The sequence below is a fragment of the Bos mutus genome, chromosome 3 (assembly GCF_027580195.1).
Source record: "Bos mutus isolate GX-2022 chromosome 3, NWIPB_WYAK_1.1, whole genome shotgun sequence".
In the NCBI taxonomy this organism is placed as follows: domain Eukaryota; kingdom Metazoa; phylum Chordata; class Mammalia; order Artiodactyla; family Bovidae; genus Bos; species Bos mutus.
The window spans coordinates 91,978,402-92,003,192 of NC_091619.1; the positions used below are offsets into that span (position 1 = coordinate 91,978,402).

Sequence of the window (24,791 nt, forward strand, 5' to 3'; positions counted from 1 at the left end):
TCCTCATTACACTGTCACAAGGATCTGCAGCTTCCAAGTCTTTTGAGTCAAAGTTATATGGGGGGAAAAAACAAAAATATGTGTACAGAAAGTTCCAGAATGTCTAGTACAATGGCAAAATTTCTATAGTAAAAACTGGGATGGATTCCAAGTATAACATTCAATTTACTCAAGAATTAAAAAATATAAAATCAATTATAAACATTTCTTAAATTCTTAAAATCTTATTCAAAAGAATAACTTCCTCATTTCAAGCTATTCCATTAAGCAAGTATCAATATAGAACTCAAAGTTACCACTTCTGCAGTTCCCATCTCTTCATGAAAACTGATTCGGCTTAAATCTTCACAACAACAAGAAAATTATATAAACACTAAGAATCAGTGAGGCCATTTTTCATTTGGAAATTTACTAGAACTGTATATTCAAAAGCTATTTGTAATTTCACCTCAGCCTTAAGCATGCTCCCTTATATTACCTTTATTAAGTTTTAATTGAGCGTTGTAAAATGCACGTGCCAGATTCCTGACACACACAACTTACCTTCCCACATGCTCTGCAATGATGCCTCCTTTTGGTGAATGTAAACCTGGCTTCACATTTCATGCAGTTTGGAGCCTGAGAATCTGGTACCCACACTGGAGCCACTTCACCCAGAGTGGTAAATGGCTTTCTAGCAGAAATTCCAAACTGACCAGCTCTGAGATCATTATCTGGGCTTTCTGGAGCTAATGCAAGGCACGGTCTACTGGATATCCCAGATTCATAACTTTCTAAATGGTCCCCATTTGTATCAGCAATAGAGATGTTTCCCGAAGAGGCATTGCATACATTGGTTGCTGAGTTTTCCCCTAATTTTGCTTTCCCAAGAACATCATTTTTGTTTTTAGCGGTATTTCCACTGTTCGCAGGAAGGTCATTTTGTAAATGGTCTGATAATGGCTTTGGAATTTGAAGTTTAAGATTAGAAGGTTGCTTGGGTCTTGCACCACCAAAAGGAACACTGATAGATTGCAGGTTTGCTACTATCTTGGGGGAAGATTGCCCAAGCACTGATGGAACCTGGCTACAGAAATTGTGTAAATAGTTTTTCTTCGTTAGGTCACCAGTACTGTTTAAAAGTAGTCCACTCCCTTCTGTGGCTTCATTTCCTCTCTGTTCATAAATATTTGAGTAGCATTCTGACTTGCTCTCCTCTATTTCCTTTTCTTCTGTTACTGAATCTTCTTTGGAGGGTAAAGTCTTTGGAACAAAACAAACAACTGGGCTCTGCATTCCATAGGAATCACAACAATTAGATAGTGAATTTGCTGCTGGTGTATCCATAACAGTGGAGAAATCACATCCTTCACTTTCATTCATGCAAGTTCCTTTTAAATCTAGACCTGCTTCTGCCATTCTATCACACTCTCCACTATCATCACAGGTGTCTTCAGGCTGATTCATCTGCAGGAACTTCTCATTATCTTTTTTCACTTGGCTGTCATTCATCTTGTTTGGTTTAGTCAATTTCCAGTTAGTCATCTCCTGAGATTCAGAGAAATGCTCTGTCATATTAAGAAATTCTTTAGTGCCAAGAATTTCTTCATGTTTACAACCTTCCTTGTCATCAGCTTTACCCTCACTGGGCACAAGACAATCTGAAACCTGTTCAGAGTTATCATCCCTGCCAGACCCATTAGGCGTGTCAGTTTTGAGAAGTAAAGGTAAAGCAGACTGGGTGGATTCTTCAGTTGTCCTCTCCTCTGATGGCTCTTTTTTCATCAAAATCTCCTCACTCAAGTGAGAAAAGGAGTTTGGACTCCCCAGGTCTGTCCTAGGAGAGCTGGTTTTGCCAGTGAGAACCTCATCTGGGGTAGAGTCCTCTTGCTTTACATCAGGACCTTCCTCTGTTCGCTGGGATGAGATTACTGAATCTAGTGTTAAGCTTGTAATCACAGACATGGAGGGGTCTCTATCTATATTTTCATCATCCTGTAACTGTGAAGGGGAACAAACACTGGCTAGATTATCAGAAGTAGTACATATATACTTATCAGAATCCCCCTCTGCACTTGGTCTATTCAGTGGATCCATTTGTTTCTCTGAGTTCATATCTTTTTCAGTGGACCCATTTATACTAAAACTAAACTGATCAGTTTGTCTGTTTTCATTATCCAGTGAACAGCTAAAAGCATTCTTGAGGGACTGACTATTATAATTATTACAATCCTGCAAATCACTTTGAAATGTCCTTTTATCACAGTTATGCATGACAGCTACAACAAGAACGTTCTTCTCATCTGGCAGACAAGCTAGGTTTCCACATTTCTTCTCTCCCACTTCGACAGTACTGCATTGATCATCTCGATTACAGTTCCTCTTAATTAACTGGTCTTCTGTAACCGCATTTTCATCAATCCACATTGTGTTGATCTCTGGATTCAGACTACAGTCTTGTCCATTAGCACAGTGGTCCTCTCCCTCTGAGTCAGGAGGAGCTGAATGAGCCAGAGAGAAGACTTTCAGTTGTGGCTGTGACTCAGAAACTGTAGGTTCATTCACACTGGTCAATGCAGAGTTGAATGACAGCTGACGAGAAGAGGGATCTAGAATCTTATTCCACTTTGTATCCAATAAAATAGGAGAAACGGTTTCATCTGAAAAAATAAATAATTACAGTAAGTTTGTTGGTAACACTGATAAGGCTAGGACTAAGTTATTGAAATACACTTGCAAATATTCTCTGAAAGTAAAATCTACCTAGGATATGTGAAAACAGAATATTCCTAGGATATGAAGTTTCTGATTTTTAGCTAAGGATAAGAGAAAACATTTAAGACAGTTCCCTGAATTATATATCACGAAATGGTAATATCTCAGAACATTTCAAACAACGGAAGAATTCTACCTCAATCTAGTTAACATAATTAAAGTGATTGGCAGGCTGTCCTTTGAGCTGAGCAGGGGAGTGCAGTAATCGGGTAGGCCTTGGATAGGCTAAGCACAGTATGGGGTAGTGGCTAATCTAAAGTGAAAAACAAATTGAACAGTGATAAGGATATAGTAATAGAGTGGAAAAGAAACAAAGGAATTTTCTGTGGAGACAGAAAGTTCTATAATCTACATTATGACTAAGATGTGGGTTATATGGATATATCTCTTGGCCCAAACTGTACATTTAAGATCTATACAATTAATGTATAAATTTTACCTTTAAAAATCTGTTAAAAAAAAAAACAATGAAGCAGGGAGAAAGGAATAAATGAAGATATATAAATGAAAAATGGCAGTACGTCAATCACTACTGAAGTTGTATAATGAGTACACAGGAATTTATTATACTATTCTATTATTCTATTTACTTTTGTATATATTTGAAATTTGTCTATAACAAGTTTAAAAGTTTCCTACAGCATGTGAAATTCTGCTTATAACCATGTGACAATACATTATTTCTTAGGTTCATAATTATACTGAGGAAATTTGGCAGAAATTCTGCATTTGCCATATAAAATCAACGTTTTTATACTCTATCAATAATCAAAATTTCATTTAAAGTTTATTTTTTAATAGATCATAACTATGATAGCTACTTTCCCAAGTTATAGTGCTATGTGTATGTCTAATTAGAGAAGTAAGAAACAAAGCACTTTGCAACTATTGCCTTTCCTGCTTTCTTCCTAGAGTAAATCTGATAATCATAGCCCTGAAATTACATAGATACGATTTGCTCTCAGGGAAGCCCCTTCCTCTAGTAGCAACATTAATCTTTAAGGTTTCCTTAGCACTTTGTTCATATCTCTATCAAAGCATTTATTACACTGAAATGCAATGATTTACCTAACATTTTCAGGCAGAAACCATTTCTTCCCATCAGTGTTAGTCCTAGCTTTGCAGAGCACTTGATATGTAATAGGAACATGATAAAAACATGCTGATAAATATGCAGTAGGTACACAATAAAAACATGCTAAGTGATACCACAGTAAGAGCATTGAGGTTGAGGAATATGAGATTAAATGATAGCTCTGGCTTCCAAAAAGTACATAATCTAGCTGGAAAAATAAGAAATAGATACAGCAAACATGAATATCTAACTAGCAGTATATGATAGATTAAGTATTTGAAAACTACTATGTAGTAGTAGAAAATAAATTTAGTACAAAGATATTTCACAGGCTGATGCAGCAAACTTGAATTCATGGAAGCAGGAGGATATGTGCTGGGCTTCAAAGACAATTTTACATAAACTTGGAAACAGGACATATATAAAAGAGAAAAAAGGAAAAGTACAGCCCTAAGCATAAGAATCTGAAAGAGCAATTAAGTAAATCAGCTTGAGGTGAAAAAAGAATTACTGTAAGAATGTAGTGAAAAGAAGCTAGAAAGGTCAGATTGCAAAAGCCATAAAAAAAATTCAGATTGCATGGAGAATGGGATTAATATACTCTGACTGCTAGATGTTAAATCCTGAGTTCCCCAAATTTGGGCTAGCAGAGACTTGAGATTTGGTAACATGTACTTCCTTTAAGAGATTAAGAGATGGCAAGAATACACAGAAAAACTATACAAAAAAGATCATAATGATCAGAATAATCATGATGGTGGAGGTCACTCATCTAGAGCCAGACATCATGGAGTGTGAAGTCAAATGGGTCTTAGGAAGTGTAACTATGAGCAAAGCTAGTGAGGTGATGGAATTCAACAGAGCTATTTAAAATCCTAAAAGATGATGCTATGAAAGTGCTGCACTCAATATGTCGGCAAACTGCCTGGAAAACTCAGCAGTGGTCACAGGACTGGAAAAGGTCAGTTTTCATTCCAATCCCAAAGAATAGCAATTCCAAAGAATGTTCAAACTACCGTACAATTGCACTCATTTCACATACTAGAAATAGAAAGATAATGCTCAAAATCCTTTAAGGTAGGCTTCAGCAGTATGTGAATCAAGAAATTCCAGATGCACAGCTGTACCAGAGTTTAAATTGCCAACATCCACTGGATCACAGAGAAAGCAAGCGAATTCCAAAGAAACATCTACTTCTGCTCCATTGACTACACATAAGTCTTTGACTGTGTGGATTACAACAAACTGTAGAAAATTCTTAAAGAGATGAGAATACCAGACCGACCACCTTACCTGCCTCTTGAGATACCTGAATGCGGGTCAAGAAGCAGCAGTTAATTCAGATACAGAACAATGGACTGGTTCAAAATCGGGAAAGGAGTACGTCAAGTCTGTACATTATCACCCTGCTTAGTTAACGTCTATACAGAGCACATCATGCAAAATGCCAGGCTGAATGAATCACAAGCTGGAATCAAGATTCCTAGGAGAAATATCAATAACCTCAGATATGCAGATGATATCACTCTAATGACAAGAAAGTTAAGAGGAACTAAAGAGCCTCTCGATAAGGGTGAAAGAGAGGACTGAAAAAGCTGCCTTAAAACTCAACATTCAAAAAACTAAGATCACGGCATCTAGTCCCATCATTTTATGGCAAATAGATGGGGAAAAAATAGAAACAGGGGCAGATTTTATTTTCTTGGGTTCTAAAATCACTGCAGCCACAGTTCAGTGCAGCCATAAAAAAGACACTTGTTCCTTGGGAGAAAAGCTGTGACAAACCTAGACAGCATTTAAAACCTAAAAAGCAGAGATATAACTTTGCCGACAAAGGTACAGATACTCAGAGCTATGGTTTTTCCAGTAGTCATGTATGGATGTGAAAGTTAGACCATAAAGAAGGCTGATCACTGAAGAATTGATGCTTTTGAATTGTGATGCTGGAGAAGACTCCTGAAAGTCCCTTGGACAGCAAGGAGATAAATAAAACCAGTCAATCCTAAAGGAAATCAACCTTGAATACTCACTGACACCAAAGCTGAAGCTCCAATACTTTGGCTACCTGATGCAAAGAGACAACTCATTGGAAAAGACCCTGATGCTGGGAAAGACTGAGGACAGGTGGAGAATGGGGTGACAGAGGATGAGATGGTTGGATGGCATCACCAACATAATGGACATGAATTTGAGGAAACTCCAGGAGACAAGTGAAGCCAGGCATGCTACAGTCCATGGGGTCACAAAGAGTCAGACACGGCTGAATGACTAAACAGCAACAACAGAGATTTTTAAAAAACAGTTCAAAACAGGACTTCCCTCATGGTACAGTAGACGGGAGTCTGCTTGCCAATGTAGGGAGCATGAATTCAATTCTTGGTCCAGGAGCATTCCACATGCTGCAGAGAGACTGGGCCCATGAGCCATAAGTACAGAGCCTGCATGCTAAAACTACTGAAGCTCACGTGCATAGAGCCTGTGCTCCTCAACAAGAGAAGCCACTGCAGTGAAGAGTAGCTTCTGTTCGCCACAACTAAAGAAGGCCCACACACAGCAATGAAGACCCAGAGCAACCACAAATTAAAAAAAAGAAAAAGTTCAAAACAAATGATCAGCACAGTTGCAAAAAATGTGGCTTCTGAAATCATTCTCCTTTTAAAGGAGTTATTTTTGGTAAGCAAACATAATATTTCAACTAAAGCAACAATTTTTACTGACTCAACAGAAATATTTTGCAAATCAACTATATAGAAAATATTCTACTAGAACCTACAAAAGTTGCAAAGAGACCGAGGTAAAGAACTATAATTTTATTAATGAGAGTCAGTGGTGTTCTAGAGACAGTATTCACATGATTAAGTGTAACATTTGTGTAGATGACAAAAAACTGTGATACAAGCAGGGAAGAAACCAGAGAAGAGAGTGAGAAGATACTTGTATAAATGATCCAAACTGAAAGGATAATACACTTTCCACTTTATATTTATAAAGCCCATCTACATACATCTAATAAAATCCCAAAATAATAAGTTTCAAATTTACATGAATCAGGAGTTAGCCTAGGGTTATGGGTTAGCTTAGTATCTGGCTGCTGCTAAGTCACTTCAGTTGTGTCCGACTCTGTGCGACCCCATAGATGGCAGCCCACCAGGCTCCCCCGTCCCTGGGATTCTCCAGGCAAGAACATTGGAGTGGGTTGCCATTTCCTTCTCCAATGCATGAAAGTGAAAAGCAAAAGTGAAGTCACTCAGTCGTGTCCGACTTGAGTGACCCCATGGACTGCAGCCTACCAGGCTTCTCCATCCATGGAACTTTCCAGGCAAGAATACTGGAGTTGGGTGCCATTGCCTTCTCCGTAGTATCTGGCACATAGGGCTAAAAAAATGTTAGTTCTTCCTCTGAATATTAATATATAATACTATCATCAATAAGGCATTGGACCCAACCTTCTCTGTTTTAGTACTGCATCCTCTTATAATCCCACATTTTCTGTATCATAAATACATTCAAATAGTGTCACCAAACTAAATCCTCACCTTCGTTTTGTTCAAATTCATCTAACACCTTGTCCAGGTTGTAAGCTTCTGCTTGAAAGTAATTCTCCATCGGTGAGAAAACACCACTCAAGAGACTTATTTAAATCTAGAAAAAAGATCAAACTTTATTATACTCCCAATTATTAAAATATAATTTATAGATATTACAACTGATAAAACAGAAATACAAAGGAGCATAACAGACTACTATGAATAAGTATATTCTAATAAATTGGACAACTCAGAATAAATGAATAAAGTCCTAGCCACATACATCCTACCAACACTAAATCATAAAAAATAGAAAATATGAACAAACTGATTACTAATAAGGTGATTGATTAGATCACTATTTAAAAACTACCCCATAATATACTCTGTGATGCCAAACTATACTACAAAGCTACCGTAATTATAACAGTATAGCACTCATACAAAAACAGACACATAGATCAATGGAACAGAACGCAGAACTCAGAAAAAAACCCACACTTGTATGGACAATTAACCTATAGCAAAGGGAATGGGGAAAAGACAGCTCTCCAATAAATGGTGTTGGGAAAACTGGACAGCTACATGCAAAAGAATCAAACTGGACTACTTTCTTATACCATATACAAAAACTCAAAATAGATAAAAATACTTGAATATAAGATCTAAAGCCATAAAACTAAAAGAAAACATAGGTAATATACTCTTTGACATCAGCCTTAACAATATTCCTTTGGATACGGCTCTTTAGCCAAGAGAAACAAAAGTGAAAATAAACAAATGGAACTACATCAAACTAAAAAGACTTTGCCCAGCAAAAGAAACTATCAACAAAACAAAAAGGCTGCCTACTGGGAGAAGATCTTGCAAATGATATATCCACCAAGGGGTAAATATACAAAATATACAAAGAACTCATATAGCTCAACATCAAAAAATAAACAACCACATTTAAAAGTGGGTAGAGGACCTGAAAAGATATTTTTCCAAAGAAGACATAAGATGGCCAACAGGTACATGAAAAATGCTCAACATCACCAATCATCACGGAAATGCAAATCAAAACCACAAAGGTATCATCACACCTGTCAGAATGGCTATCATCAAAAAAGAAAACAAATAATAAATGTTGGTGAGAATGTGGAGAAGAGAGAATCCTTGTGTACTATTGGTGGAAATGCAAACTGATAGAGACACTACAGAAAGCATAGAAGCTCCTTAAGAAATTAAAAGTATAACCACCATATAATCCAGTAATTTCATTGCTGGGTATACATCCAAAGAAAATAAAATTGCTAGCTGGAAGAGAGTCTGCACCTCCATGTTCACTGCAGCATTATTTACAATAGCTAAGCCACAGAAACAATCAGATCAACATATTTGCAGTGCATCTACTGTATGCAGGGTACTGGGATCAACTGAAGTCTCAGATAGGATCCCTAACATCAAGAATCTTATCATTTACTTAATGATAAACAATACTAAATGAGAAAATTTAAACAGTAATCAAAATGATTTTCATAACAACACAACGCAAGAAACTAAATGATTAATCTGTCAAAATTAACACATTAGTATTACAGAGAAAGTACTATAAAAGTTCAAGAATGGACCAGCTCATCAGTCTGGATGGTCAAGGAAGGCATTATTTATGGATCTGAGCTGGGTCTGGAAGGATGGATAAAATTGTAATAGTCTTCTACATGGGAAGATGCACAAGTGAAATTTCAAACAGGGAGAGACATACTAGGAATGGGCAACTATTGAGGAATCAGTGAAATTGGAACAAGGATTTATTTACATGGGTAACAGCAGGACACAGCTGTAGTGACAGGCATTATATTATGGAAGCCCTGGAATGTAAATTTGAGAAAGGCATTGTTTATACTTTAAGCAACAGTAAGAATTACAGCATAATGGACAAGAACATAAACTCTAGGACTAGACCGTCCAACTTCTAATCCTAGTTTCTAATTCACTTACTAACTACTTGACCTTAGGGAACTTACTCAATTTGTGCCTACGTGCATGCTCAGTTGTTCAGTTGTGTCCGACTCTTTTTGATCCTGTAGACTGTAGCCTGCCAGTCTCCACTATCCATGGAATTTCCAAGGCAAGAATACTGGAGTGGGTTGCCATTTCCTTCTCCAGGGGATCTGTCCGACCCAAGGATTGAAACCACATCTCTTGTGTCTCCTGCAGCAGCAGGCCGATTCTTTACCACTGAGCCACCTGGGAAGTCTAGTATTCAAATTACCTGTGACTTAATTTTCATCTGCAAAACTGAGTAATAACAGTACATACCTAAAGATTAAATAAATTAACATAGATAACACATTTAAAATACTGTCTCACGCATGATAAATGCTTCATCAGTAATTATTTAAGTTTTTAAGCCTTGGAGTTGATCCTTTGATTATAAAATAAATAATCTAGCAACAGTGATTACACAGGCTAATTTTCAGTCCTATCCTCCCTTCCACTAATATTTACTGAACACCTATTATATGCAGACACTATGCTTTGTGCTGGAACCCTACTTGAATATACACTTCTTCAATGTCTCATGCTCCTTTTCTCTTTGAGACCTTTTATCTGTCTCCAATACACACACTCCTTGCCAAAATAGTGGGCCAAAAAGTTTTATCAGTTTTGTCTTTAACTTCATTTAGCTTCCCTGGTGGCTCAGAGGTTAAAGAATCTGCCTTTAATGTGGGAGACCTGGGTTCGATCCCTGAGTCGGGAAGATCCCGTGGAGAAGGAAATGGCAACCCACTCCAGTAAACTTCATTTAAAACAATTTTGTTAAATTGTATTGTGACAGCTGTCATATCAAAGTGCACTTTAAAAAAAAAAAAAACATCAAAATTGGTGAATTTTGGGGAAAACATTATAACATTGAAGATGGAAGAGAAAAAGTAACATTTTTGGCATACTACGCTTTATTATTTCAAGAAAGATAAAAACACAACTGAAATGCAAAAAAAGATTTGTGCAGTATACGGAGAAGGCTCTATGACTGATCAATCATATCAGAAGTGGTCGGTGAAGTTCCGGGCTGGAGCTTTCTCGCTGGATGGTGCTCCACGGTCGGGTAGATCAGTTGAAGTTGATGTCAATCAAAACGAGGCATTAACTGAGAACAATAAATGTTAATACCACACAGGAGATAAACCAGCATATTCAAAATATCCAAATAAAGCCTTGAAAATCATTTGCACCAGCTTGGTAATGTTAATCACTTTAATGTTTGGGTTCCACATAAGGTAAATGAAAACTTTCCTGACTGTACTTCTGTGTGTGATTCTCTACTTAAAAGATAAAACGTTACGGTTTTAAAACAAATTGTGATGGGTGATGAAAAGTGAATACCGTATAATAATATGGAATGGAAGAGATCATGGGGCAAGAGAAAGGGACCACTAACCACACCAAAGATGGTTTTCATCCGTAGAAAGTGATATCGTGTATATAGTAGGATTGGAAGGGAATCTTCTACTCCTTCCGGAAAACCAAACAATGAACCAACAAGTACTGTTCCCATTTGGACCAAATGAAAGTGGCACTCAATGAAAAACATCCAGAATTAGTCAACAGAAAGCACATAATCTTCCATCAGGACAACATAAGAGTGAATGTTTCTTTGATGACTAGGCAAAAACTAGGAGCAAGGACACTTGTTCCTTGGGAGAAAAGCTATGACAAACCTAGAAAGCCATTACTAAAAAGCGGAGACCTCACTTTGTCAACAAAGGTCTGTATAGTCCGAGTCATGGTTTTTCCAGTAGTCACGTATGGATGTGAAAGTTGAACCATAAAGAAGGCTGAATGCTGAAGAACTGATGCTTTTGAAGTGTGGTGTTGGAGAAGACTCTTGAAAGTCTCTTGGACTGCAAACCAGTCAATCCAGTCAATCCTAAAGAAAACCAATCCCGAATATTTACTGGAAGGACTGATGCTGAAGCTAAAGCTCCAATACTTTGGCCACCTGATGTGAAGAGCCGACTCATTAGAAAAGAACCTGATGCTGGGAAAGAATGAAGGCAGGAGGAGAAGGGGATGACAGAGGATGAGATGGTTGGATGGCATCATCAACCCAATGGGCAGGAGTTTGAGCAAGCTCTGGGAGATGGTGAAGGACAGGGAATCCTGGCATGCTGCAGTCCATGGGGTCACAAAGAGTTGGACACGACTGAGCAACCGCACAACAAGGCAAAAACTGTTACAGCTTGGCTGGGAAGTCCTGATTCACCTGCCGTATTCACCAGATAGTGCACCTTTGAATTTCTATTTATTTCAGTCTTTACAAAACTTTCTTAATGGAAAAAATTTTAATTCCCCAGAAAACTGTAAAAGGCACCTGGAACAGTTCTTTACTCAAAGAGATAAAGTTTTGAGAAGATGGAATTATCAAGTTGCCAGAAAAAATGGCAAAGGGGAGTAGAACTAAACAGTAAATATGTTACTCAATAAATTTCCTGGTGAAAATGTAAAATGTGTCTTCTATTTTTACTTAAAGCCTGAAGGAACTTTTTGGCCAACTCTACATCTTTAGTTCTTAACTCAAATACTACTTTCACAAGAAGTCTTCCCTGAATCCCTAGAAAAGGTGATATCTCCTTATAATCTCTCAAAGCACCCTTACCTTTCCCTTTATAATAATTATCACAGTCTTATTATAAATATACATTGGTGTGATTATTTGATTAATGTCAGTCTCTCCCACCACACCATAGACACCACAAGGCACCCACTAAACTGCAGTCAAATGCTCCATCCCTGAGCTGTAATCCCAAGACACCCCCTAGACAGTGTTCACCATGTAACTGTCACAGAACCTAATGTGGCACCTATTTCATAAACACCTGTGAAATAAACAAACAGTATAAACAGCCATTCAAGAAATTGTATTGAACTCCAATTATAACTACTGATTCAGGCAAGCATCAAAAATGGATACCTAAAACCTTTAGGTAAACAGTGGGGAAGAAAATTTTCACAATGCCTCAAAATATCATTCTATAGATGATTTATTAGTCCCAAGGGAGAAAATGGACATTTACAGTGAAAAGATGCAGTAATCACTCCCTTAACCAAATGAAAAAGTTTAGCATCACCAACAGTTTAACAAGCTGACAATATGCATCTCCTGATGTGATACGATAAATTTAAAACATTTACCTACAAGGTATTCTTTCTCAAATTGTTCAATATGAATTGAATCATGCAAAATTAGACAAATGTAGAATGTGAGGCATTCTAAGACAACGGTCCTGAATTCTTCAAAAAATTCAGTGTATTCAATTCTGAGTTGAGACAGACTAAAGAAATGAAATAACCAAATGTTATGCATGAATAGTAACTGGATCAAGGAAATATACATATAAAATACACAGCAAAAAAATGACATTTAAGGGATAATCAGGGGAATTTGGACTATACATTAGTGATACAATGAATAAATAATCATTTTCCTGGATGTGATAAGTATTTAAATTTTGTAGGAGAATGTCTTTACTCTTAGGAGACACCTACTGTATCTATTTGGGGAAGTTACGTTATTTGCAACTAACTTTCAAATAATTCAGGAAAAAAATATGTGAATGTCAGTGTGAGTGAGTGGCAAGGGTGAGGGGGAGAGGAGAAAAGTGCTCAAGAAAGAGGCAAAACGGTAGAAATTAATGAACCTGGTGATGGATATTTCTGTACTGTTCTTTCATTGTATATTCTTCATTATACTATTCCTTCAACTTTTCTACAGGCTTGAAATTTTTCAAAAGAAAAGGAAAAAAAGTGTACTGAGCTTGTGGTGGAAAACATTCCTTTCTACTTAGAGTACAGAAATTCTAGATAAAACACATTATTTTTAAAGAGTTCATACAGTGAAATTCAAAACCAAGAAAGAAATATGCCATTAACAAATAAGCGATCAAGCCACAGCAATGAGTGAGAACTGAAGGGTAGCAGTCACGGAGGTTACAAAACTAGACATCAACCTTCAAACCCAGGATCTGAAAGCTAGAAAGTACGATGGGAACCATTGGCTGTAAACTTCTAGAGGTTTCTGCATTACAGAGGGCCAGACTGGGCTCTCTGCATAAAGCCAGGAGCTGAAGGAAAAACTGCCCCAAGTGGCCCCAAGACTCAGCAATGGTGCCCGATGGAAAAAAGTGCCAATAAAATCAACCTTCAGAAATTAGAATTCGTAGCCTGCCCCTCCCTCAGGATTGATAATGATACTAAGTTTTCCCATTCATGAACATAACATGGTTTATCTCTATCCTTGCTCAGCTCTTCTCTTCCTGTGACTTGTAATAATGTTTTTAATTTTAAGAAGTCATTAAATATGTGACAGTGGAGAGAGAAGAATTCACATGACAATAAAGGAGAAGCACAAGGGAGATATCTGTGGTGACAGAATCATGCTGTATCTTTCATTGCAATGGTGGTTACACAAATCTGCCTGTGATAAACGGGACAGAACTATATACATTCATGAATATGCACACAGCAGCACTTTTCATAAGAGCAAAAGGGTAGAAACAACCAAAATATCTATCAACCGATGAATGGACAAGTAAAATACTAATTTCCTGGATTTTATATTTTCTCTAGTTGCATAAGATGTAACAAATGAAAAAAACTGTAAATGAAGGATACATAAAAACTATATTATTTTTGCAATGTCCTGTGAATTTATAGTTACTTTAAAATAAAAGGTTGAAAAAATAAAAATAAAAGGGAAAAATTATTAACAGTTCAATAAATAGGGAGCAGATGAAGAGGGCATCTGTGTATGGGGGGAGTCAGAGCCCAAGATGGCAAGCAGATGTCCTTACGTAGGGGTGGCCCAGCATAATGTGTCACAGCCCCAAGAAGGAAGGAAACTGCCTGTGCAGCACAGCCCAGCGTGGGTTGTTAAGAGTCCCAGAGAGGTGAGGAAGGCATCCACATGAAGGGGATGGTCTGGCAGAGAGACAGCATAGTGGGTAAGATGGCTTCACATGCAGGAAGGGTGAGGAGGAGATATAAGAGGGCAGTCCAGGGTGGCAGGTCACAGCCTGAGCAGAACTGGAAGGACCAAGGGAGAAGACAGTGATAGGGCACAGATTACATGCAGAGGGATGCATCGGATAAGCGATGACATAAAGGGTAATAGGAAGAAGGTTTCTCACTGGTGGAGAAGGGGTTAAAACAGGGGAAAACTGAGAACTAGAAAGAACACTGCAATGTACATGTGGAAAAAGAGAAAAATACAAAGAACCCTGCAGTGTTGGTTTGGAATCCGAGTTGTCAGTTTGAGCTCATGGATTTCAATAAGCATACTTATAGTAGTAAGTAAACACAGTTTTTGTATTCAATAAACATATTTCTGGCAATAAACACAGATCTAAGTGTGTGTGTGTGTACACATATATTCAAAGAACCTTGAAGCAGAAGATCCCCACCTCCACTCCATGTAGCAATGAGCATACCTAGCACCAGATTTGATTTATAAATATTGTTATTCACTAAAAGAAGCAAGGGCTCCACAGGAAAATGTCTGATTCTAAAGCTAAAGTAGAAAAAATATAAGAACTTTGATGAGGATGGAGAGAAACATAAACCCTCACACACAGCTGGGAAGAAAGTAAAATGGTGTGGCAACTTTGGAAAACAGTTTGGCAGTTCCTCAAAAAGTAAAAAAGAATTAACCACATGGCATAGCTATTCCACTCCTAGGCTTATTTCCAAGAGAAATGAAAACATCAGTTCAGTTCAGTCGCTCAGTCATGTCCAACTCTTTGTGACCCCGCGAATCGCAGCACCCCAGGCCTCCCTGTCCATCACCAACTCCCGGAGTTCACTCAGACTCATGTCCATCGAGTCGGTGATGCCATCCAGCCATCTCATCCTCTGTTGTCCCCTTCTCCTCCTGCCCCCAATACCTCCCAGCATCAGTCTTTTCCAATGAGTCAACTCTTCATATGAGGTGGCCAAAGTATTGGAGTTCCAGCTTTAGCATCAGTCCTTCCAATGAACACTCAGGACTGATCTCCTTTAGAATGGACTGGTTGGATCTCCTTGCAGTCCAAGGGACTCTCAAGAGTCTTCTCCAGCACCACAGTTCAAAAGCATCAATTCTTCGGCGCTCAGCTTTCTTCACAGTCCAACTCTCACATCCATACATGACCACTGGAAAAACCATAGCCTTGACTAGAAGGACCTTTGTTGGCAAAGTAACGTCTCTGCTTTTCAATATGCTACCTAGGTTGGTCATAACTTTCCTTCCAAGGAGTAAGTGTCTTAATTTCCTGGCTGCAATCATCATCTGCAGTGATTGTGGAGCCCCAAAAAATAAAGTCTGACACTGTTTCCCCATCTATTTCCCATGAAGTGATGGGACCAGATGCCATGATCTTCGTTTTCTGAATGTTGAGCTTTAAGCCCACTTTTTCACTCTCCTCTTTCACTTTCATCAAGAGGCTCTTTAGTTCCTCTTCACTTTCTGCCATAGGGGTGGTGTCATCTGCATATCTGAGGTTATTGATATTTCTCCTGGCAATCTTGATTCCAGCTTGTGTTTCTTTCAGTCCAGCGTTTCTCATGATGTACTCTGCATATGAGTTAAATAAGCAGGGTGACAATATACAGCCTTGACGTACTTCCTTTCCTATTTGGAACCAGTCTGTTGTTCCATGTCCAGTTCTAACTGTTGCTTCCTGACCTGCATACAGATTTCTCAAGAGGCAGGTCAGGTGGTCTGGTATTCCCATCACTTTCAGAACTTTCCACAGTTTATTGTGATCCACACAGTCAAAAGCTTTGGCATGCATTCACACAAAAACTTATCTGTGAATGCTCAGAACAACATTATTCATAACACCAAGAGTTGAATATGATCCAAAGATCTATTAATTGATAAATGGATAAATAAAACATGGTATGATATATTAACCAAATATAATAGTGTATGATAATTTAAATGGATAAAGTATTGCTATATGCTATAACATAGATGAAACTTGAAAATATCATGGTAACTGAAAGAAGCAGACACAAAAACCTACAGATTACATGATTCCATTTATATGAAATGTCCAAAATAGGCACAGAAACAAAAAGTAAATTAGTGGGTTGCCAGCAGCTGGGAGGAATTGGAGGGAAATGGGAGTAACTGCTAACAGATACAAGATTTCTTTTTGGAGTGATGAAAATGTTCTGGAATTAGATAGTGGTGATGACTCCAAGACTCTGCAAATATATAGAAACCACTGAACTATATATTTTAAAAGGGTGAATTTATGGTATTGTATGTGAATTACATTTCAATTAAACAAAAAAGAAAAAAGAAGTGTCCAAAAATGATGGGGACATATCAAAGGACACAGAAATCAGCTTGAAGGAGATTTCACTGACCTAACCACAGACATTCTAAACATCAATGTAAACAACGGTAGCAACAGATTATAACCATTGGATAAAAAAAGAAAGCCATGAGTCTTTACAACATAAATGAATGAATTCCAAATGTAATGAGGAATGGGGTGTTTATATAGTTTCAAAATTCCTCTCCACAAAAATACTAATTACAAAAAAAAAGGAGTCACTTCTGAAGCAAATCTTGGCAGATGTCACCTTTCATGAGTGATCAGAGTGAATGAACATCATCAGTAATGGGACAAACAAACTTCATGCTCCCTGACAGATCGCAATAAAAAGGACACAGCAATGTCCTCACTAGGGGAGGTTGGGAGAGGATTTGGGGGGTGGGGTAGGGTGACATGAGGTATATAGGAACTCCCTGTACTTTGCTCAATTTTTCTCTGAACCTAAAACTGCTCTTAAAAAAATAAAGTTTACTGAAGAGAGATCAAGGTAGTGAAGCAGGAGAACAGTGGAATTCACCTCCCTCCAAAAACACATCAAAAATACATCTCCATGTGGAATCACCTCATTGAACACTAACTGGAGACTGGCAGAAAGACTCTTCTACAACCAAGGCTATAGGAAACATCCACGTGGAATCAGGTAGGAAAGGAACAAAAGTGATCAGGTCGGGGACTGTGTGCTTGGGAGGGGACTCAGAAGAGGAAGGGGATTTCACGGGTGGAGAACCTCCCTGGGGAGTGAGCTACTGAAGGCACATACTGGGAGCCACAGCCCAGGGGTTCGATGCCAGGAAGACAAGTCCCCTTGGCCGGTGGAAGGGCTGGTGGTACTAACAAAAGGGCTGTGGGAAGCACACGGGGAGCACACACACTCTTGCTTACTCCCAAAACAGGGTGGGGAGGTCAGACTGAAACTGCATGAAACACTGGCTGGTTTCCCAACTAAATGAAACATGTGATCCGAAACTCAGTACTCTTGACCAAAAAGGACATTATTTGCACATCTGGCAAAACGAGAAAGGTCTGACAACTGGATGGTGGTAATGCATCAAAGTTCATTCCCTAATTTGATGGCTGTGCTGTAGTTATGTACAAAATACTTTTTTGAAAGGAACAGTTTCAAACATGGCAGGGGATGCAGGTAGCAACTTACTCTCAAATGGTTCAAAGAAAAAAATTCTCTGTACTATACTTGCAAATTTTCTATAAACCTGAGATAGTTTTTTGTTTTTGTTTTTTTTAGTTTAAATGCCCTAAAACTATTATATTTTAAATTTCCAGGGTACTTTCTTTTTCTGATGCTTTTTATGACATCTTGATCTTACTTCATGGATATAATTCTTTTCTTACTTCTTTAATGTAATTACCTACAATTTGGTCTGACCTTTTTTCTTTTTCCTAAACCTTCTGTTTCCAATACTATTTCCTCTAAAGTTCCTGTTTTGTGTTTTGATCTCTGTCTTTCACATTGGATGCTTTCCTTAAAATGCCTCACATTGAACAAATGAAGTACCAAAAACCAATTGGAAGCTCTGCATGTGTGGCTTCTCAGCTGGAAGGCTTCCACTGCATGGTGACTGGGGAAGAACACAGCTATTTCATTGGGAGACCTCCAAATGTCAGAATAACTAGGTCTTTTCTTTGGACTCCTGAGAAGAGTCATATAATCTCCTATAAGGGGGTATAAAGATGTAATACCAGGTAGTCACTGTCTGAAAGAAGAAAAGAACATGGGAAGGGTCTCTCTTTAATATATAGGATTTCCCTTTATCCTCCTGCTTTTACTTTGGATCTTCATCCTTTGGTCTCTCTTATGTCTCACGTCCCCAAGTCTTAACCCTCTTCAGTTTCATTTTCCAAGGAAAACCTGCGATCTTGGAGCAGACTTTTCATTGTATAGGATGGACCTTTCAGAGAGTTCAAATCTTATCTCCCTTTATGTCCACCTCTTATTCAAAATGAAAGTCACTAAATATCATATATGTACAAATAATTGTTGAACAACATGGGTTTGAACCATGTGGGTCTATCTATATATGGATTCTTTGAATAGTAAATATTATAGTAATACATGATCCACTGTTGGTAGAATCCACGGATGCGGAACCTCAGATATGGAAGAATTACGTATATAGGAGGGAGGGCGGTATGGGCCAGGCTACCCTCCCTGGCTTCTGCTGTCTGGTTAGACTCCAGCCAGAGCCATTTCTAACTGCTTTTGGGTCATAGTCTTCTCTGGAGAACCTGAATTGCCTCAGATAACAATTCTCCAAGTTTCCACTTGGTATTCTCCAAACTGTCTGCTTACCAGGATTTAGAGGGGTCCATGGAGAACGCAATGGCACCCCACTCCAGTACTCTTGCCTGGAAAATTCCATGGACAGAGGAGCCTGGTAGGCTGCAGTCCATGGGGTCTCGAAGAGTCGGACACGACTGAGCGACTTCACTTTCACTTTTCACTTTCCTGCATTGGAGAAGGAAATGGCAACCCACTCCAGTGTTCTTGCCTGGAGAGTCCCAGGGATGGGGGAGCCTGGTGGCTGCCGTCTATGGGGTCACACAGAGTCGGACACGACTGAAGTGACTTAGCAGCAGCAGCAGCAGCAGCAGCAGCAGCAAGGAGCGGTGGCTGTGTGGGTGCAGGAGGGCCAAGAGGAGGTGGCTGTGAGGAGACACCCCTCCTCCAAGATAAGGAGCAGCGGCCGTCCTTTGCTGGAGCAGCCCTGAAGAGATACCCCATGTCCAAGGTAAGAGAAACCCAAGTAAGACGGTAGGTGCTGCAAGAGGCCATCAGAGGGCAGACACACTGAAACCATAATCACAGAAAACTAGTCAATCTAATCACACTAGGACCACAGCCTTGTCTAACTCAATGAAACTAAGCCATGCCCTTTGGGGCCACCCAAGATGGGCAGGTCATGGTGGAAAGGTCTGACAGAATGTGGTCCACTGGAGAAGGGAAAGGCAAATCACTTCAGTATTCTTGCCTTGAGAACTCCAAGAACAGTATGAAAAGGCAAAATGATAGAATACTGAAAGAGGAACTCCCCAGGTCAGTAGGTGCCCAATATGCTACTGGAGATCAGTGGAGAAATAACTTCAGAAAGAATGAAGGGATGGAGCCAAAGCAAAAACAATACCCAGCTGTGGATGTGACTGGTGATAGAAGCAAGGTCTGATGCTGTAAACAGCAATATTGCATACGAACCTGGAATGTTAGGTCCATGAATCAAGGCAAATTGGAAGTAGTTAAACAGGAGATGGCAAGAGTGAACATCTAGGAATCAGTGCACTAAAATGGACGGGAATGGGTGAATTTAACTCAGATGACCATTATATCTACTACTGTGGGCAGGAATCCCTTAGAAGAAATGGAGTAGCCATCATGGTCAACAAAAGAGTTAGAAATGCAGTACTTGGATGCAATCTCAAAAATGACAGAAATGATCTCTGTTCGTTTCCAAGGCAAACCATTCAATATCACACTAATCCAAGTCTATGCCCCAACCAGTAATGCTGAAGAAGCTGAAGCTGAACGGTTCTATGAAGATCTCTAAGACCTTTTAGAACTAACACCCAAAAAACATATCCTTTTCATTATAGGGGACTGGAATGCAAAAGTGGGAAGTCAAGAAACACCTGGAGTAACAGGCACATTTAGCCATGGAATACGGAATGAAGCAGGGCAAAGACTAATAGAGTTTTGTTTGCCAGGAGAACACAATGGTCATAGCAAACACCCTCTTCCAACAACACAAGAGAAGACTCTACACATGGACATCACCAGATGGTCAACACCGAAATCAGATTGATTATATTCTTTGCAGCCAAAGATGGAGAAGCTCTATACAGTCAGCAAAAACAAGACCAGGAGCTGACTGTGGCTCAGATCATGAACTCCTTATTGCCAAATTCAGACTGAAATTGAATAAAGTAGGGAAAACCACTAGACCATTCAGGTATGACCTAAATCAAATTCCTTATGATTATACAGTGGAAGTGAGAAATAGATTTAAGGGACTAGATCTGATAGACAGAGTGCCTGATGAACTATGGAAGGAGGTTCGCGACACTGTACAGGAGACAGGGATCAAGACCATCTCCATGGAAAAGAAATGCAAAAAAGAAAAATGGCTGTTGGGGGAGGCCTTACAAATAGTTGTGAAAAGAAGAGAAGTGAAAAGCAAAGGAGAAAAGGAAAGATATAAGCATCTGAATGCAAAGTTCCAAAGAAAAGCAAGGAGAGATAAGAAAGCTTTCCTCAGTGATCAATGCAAAGAAATAGAAGAAAACAACAGAATGGGAAAGACTAGAGATCTTTTCAAGAAAATTAGAGATACCAAGGGAACATTTCATGCAAAGATGGGCTCGAAAAAGGACAGAAATGGTATGGACCTAACAGAAGCAGAAGATATTAAGAAGAGATTGCAAGAATACACAGAAGAACTGTACAAAAAAGATCTTCATGACCAAGATAATCACGATGGTGTGATGACTCATCTAGAGCCAGACATCCTGGAATGTGAAGTCAAGTGGGCCTTAGAAAGCATCACTACGAACAAAGCTAGTGGAGGTGATGGAATTCCAGTGGAGCTATTTCAAATCCTGAAAGATGATGCTGTGAAAGTGCTGCACTCAATATGCCAGCAAATCTGGAAAACTCAGCAGTGGCCACAGGACTGGAAAAGGTCAGTTTTCATTCCAATCCCAAAGAAAGGCAATGCCAAAGAATGCTCAAACTACCACACAATTGCACTCATTTCACACGCTAGTAAAGTAATGCTCAAAATTCTCCAAGCCAGACTTCAGCAATACGTGAACTGTGAACTTCCAGATGTTCAAGCTGGTTTTAGAAAAGGCAGATGAACCAGAGATCTAATTGCCAACATCCGCTGGATCATCGAAAAAGCAAGAGAGTTCCAGAAAAACATCTATTTCTGCTTTATTGACTATGCCAAAGCCTTTGACTGTGTGGATCACAATAAACTGTGGAAAGTTCTGAAAGAGATGGGAATACCAGACCACCAGACATGCCTCTTGAGAAACCTATATCCAGGTCAGGAAGCAACAGTTAGAACTGAACATGGAACAACAGACTGGTTTCAAATAGGAAAAGGAGTACGTCAAGGCTATATATTGTCACTCTGCTTATTTAACTTATATGCAGAGTCCATCATGAGAAACGCTGGACTGGAAGAAGCACGAGGTGGAATCAAGATTGCTGGGAGAAAGATCAATAACCTCAGATATGTAGATGACCCCACCCTTATGGCAGAAAGTGAAGAGGAACTAAAGAGCCTCTTGATGAAAGTGAAAGAAGAGAGTGAAAAAGTTGGCTTAAAGCTCAACATTCAGAAAACTAAGATCACGGCATCTGGTCCCATCACTTCCTGGCAAATAGATGGCGAAACAGTGGAAACAGTGTCAGACTTTATTTTGGGGGGCTCCAAAATCACTGCAGATGATGATTGCAGACAGGAAATTAAGACACTTACTCCTTGGAAGGAAAGTTATGACCAACCTAGATAGCATATTGAAAAGCAGAGACATTACTTTGCCAACAAAGGTCCGTCTAGTCAAGGCTATGGTTTTTCCAGTGGTCATGTATGGATGTGAGAGTTGGACTGTGAAGAAAGCTGAGTGCTGAAGAATTGATGCTTTTCAACTGTGGTGCTGGAGAAGACTCTTGAGAGTCCCTTGGACTGCAAGGAGATCCAACCAGTCCATTTGAAAGGAGATCAGTCCTGGGTGTTCTTTGGAAGGACTGATGCTAAAGCTGAAACTCCAGTACTTTGGCCACCTCATGCGAAGAGTTGACTCATTGGAAAAGACTCTGATGTTGGGAGGGATTAGGGGCAGGAGGAGAAGGGGACGACAGAGGATGAGATGGCTGGATGGCATCACCGATTCCTTGGATATGAGTTTGAGTAAACTCTTTGAGATGATGATGGACAGGGAGGCCTGGCGTGCTGCAATTCATGGGGTCGCAAAGAGTCGGACACAAGTGAGCGACTGAACTGAACTGAATGTATATAGAGTTGATTATAGGTTATATGCAGACTTTCCAATGCACGGAGAGTCAGCACCCCCTCACCCACATGTTGTTTAAGGGTAACGGTACATCTCAAAGATGAATATGATTATTTAATTCAGTACAGTTTCTTCCTGAGGATCTCTTCTTTTTTATTCTATTGACCAGAGATCTTTTAGACACTGTCTTGAATCTCAGTCTTAAGGGTCTAACTTTTACAGCACTTATCTGATTGCTCTTCGGGTGTCTCCTTCACTGTTACTTCCTCTATGCTATATACTAATTACAATGAACATGTGTGCATTCATGCATAAAATATTCCTGAGCATCTACTATGTATCAGACACTGTTTTAATCATTAGGTTACAATGACAGTAAGACAATGTCCTTGACCTAACAGTACCCAATGTTTTATAGAAGATGGATAAGTAGACTTAAAATATGAAATACTGTGATATATACTAATTGATATTAATATATGCACTGGGTACTATGGAGCCAAAGAAGATGGGAATCCAAATCAGACTAGAGCAGGGGTATATTATTTGGGGTAGGATGGGCTACTGTAAGAAATACTCCAATAATTTATTATTGCTGACTAATTATTATTTATTATTATTGATGGTCTTTGCAGTGGGTTGAAAACTTCCTAAAGAGGAGATGCCTGAAAAAGAAGATTTGGCCAGATGAAGGCAGACAGAAGCACTCTTCTCTCACACTCATGTGAGAAAGCTAGGGGACAAGAAATACCTAGCCAACTCCAAGTCCAGAAGTTTTGGTGAGGAAAGTACTACTGCTAGGTGCCTTAAGAACTCAGTCTGCCAGACCCATGCCTCTATCCTTGAAGCTTACATGGAAAATCAGAGCACTCAGCCAGAGCACACAACAGTCCAACAGTGAATGGCATAATCAGTCTCTGAAACCAATCTCACCCACATACCTTCCCTTCCCACCACCATGTTCTACGCATTAAATAATCATAAGACTTGAAAGAAAACAAAGATTCCTAGTCAGAAAAATGTCAATGATTAAGAAGTCTTGCTCTATCAGAATTAATAAAATACTTCCAATTTTCTGCTGGAAATGATTGCTCTTCAGAACTAGTCTAAACATACAAAATAAAAAAGTGTAATTAAATCTGTATTTCTGTTTCCTTATCCTAAAGTAAGATTTAACTATTTAACACTTGTGCGATTGACTAAGAAATATTCATAACATTAATCGGGTAGATATACCAATTAATTGGGTAGATTTTCTCTTAATAATATTGCTCAAGTCCATGCTCTTTGTCATGCTGAAATTACCTGTCTATGCCCAAGGTAGAAGTTGACTCTGAAAGGAAGAAGCCAAGCACTGGTAGAGAAATTAGCATTTTGATGTAATTCAATAGGAATTTTAAAACATCCTTTTTCCCTGGACTTAAGCCAAATCTTTTTTGTAAAAAAAGCAATATTCCTGATTTAATAAGAGACAGTTTCATAAATGAAGCAATTAGAATATATATTCATGAGCATTAGCTTCTATAAAGCTATTTGTTTTCTCAAGTTCAAGCTCTCAAGAGAAATAAGGTCACTGGATTTCTTACCTTTTTCCTTTACACACGTGGTAAGGAGCGGGCTTCTGTGTGTTCACTCATGGTGCTTGCTGTACTACCAGCCAGTCCTGCTGCTTCAGTGTGCTCTGTCTGATCCTAAAGAAAGAACACATTGCTCATTATACCTGCTAAAGCAATAAGCCCCATTTTTCTTCATATCAATCTATCATAGCTAGACAAATAAAAGCTATTGCAATTATATCTTCAGATTCAAAGACCTGGCCAGTATGGAATGCAGCAGCAGACACATTATATTGTCTAAAAAGGCCCAAAGTTAAATGTTTCAAAGAATAGTTAAGAATTTCCACACGCTTCTTATTTTCAATGAGTAATACAAAGTGAAAGATCAAAGGCAGGTACTTTCTATCCAATGACTATGGTAATTCATAAAAACACTATTTATTTATATTTCAACAGGCCTTCCACGAATCCAAAGCTA

At 38.9% G+C, this 24,791-nt stretch overlaps 1 protein-coding gene across 4 annotated transcripts in view; it reads right to left on the reverse strand.

Moving 5' to 3' along the window:
- The window catches only part of ZFYVE9 (zinc finger FYVE-type containing 9), a 117,996-nt gene extending 93,549 nt beyond the window's left edge, over positions 1-24,447 (reverse strand). For all 4 annotated transcript variants that reach the window (XM_070368061.1, XM_070368060.1, XM_005894736.2 and 1 more), the window contains exons 1-3: positions 24,344-24,447; positions 7,366-7,471; positions 544-2,639 (exon numbers count right to left, since the gene is read on the reverse strand). In XM_070368061.1, coding sequence (XP_070224162.1) covers positions 544-2,639; positions 7,366-7,435 — 2,166 coding nt within the window. In that variant the 5' untranslated portion in view covers positions 7,436-7,471; positions 24,344-24,447. The remainder of the gene's footprint in view (positions 1-543; positions 2,640-7,365; positions 7,472-24,343) is intronic.
- Positions 24,448-24,791: the final 344 nt, after the last annotated feature.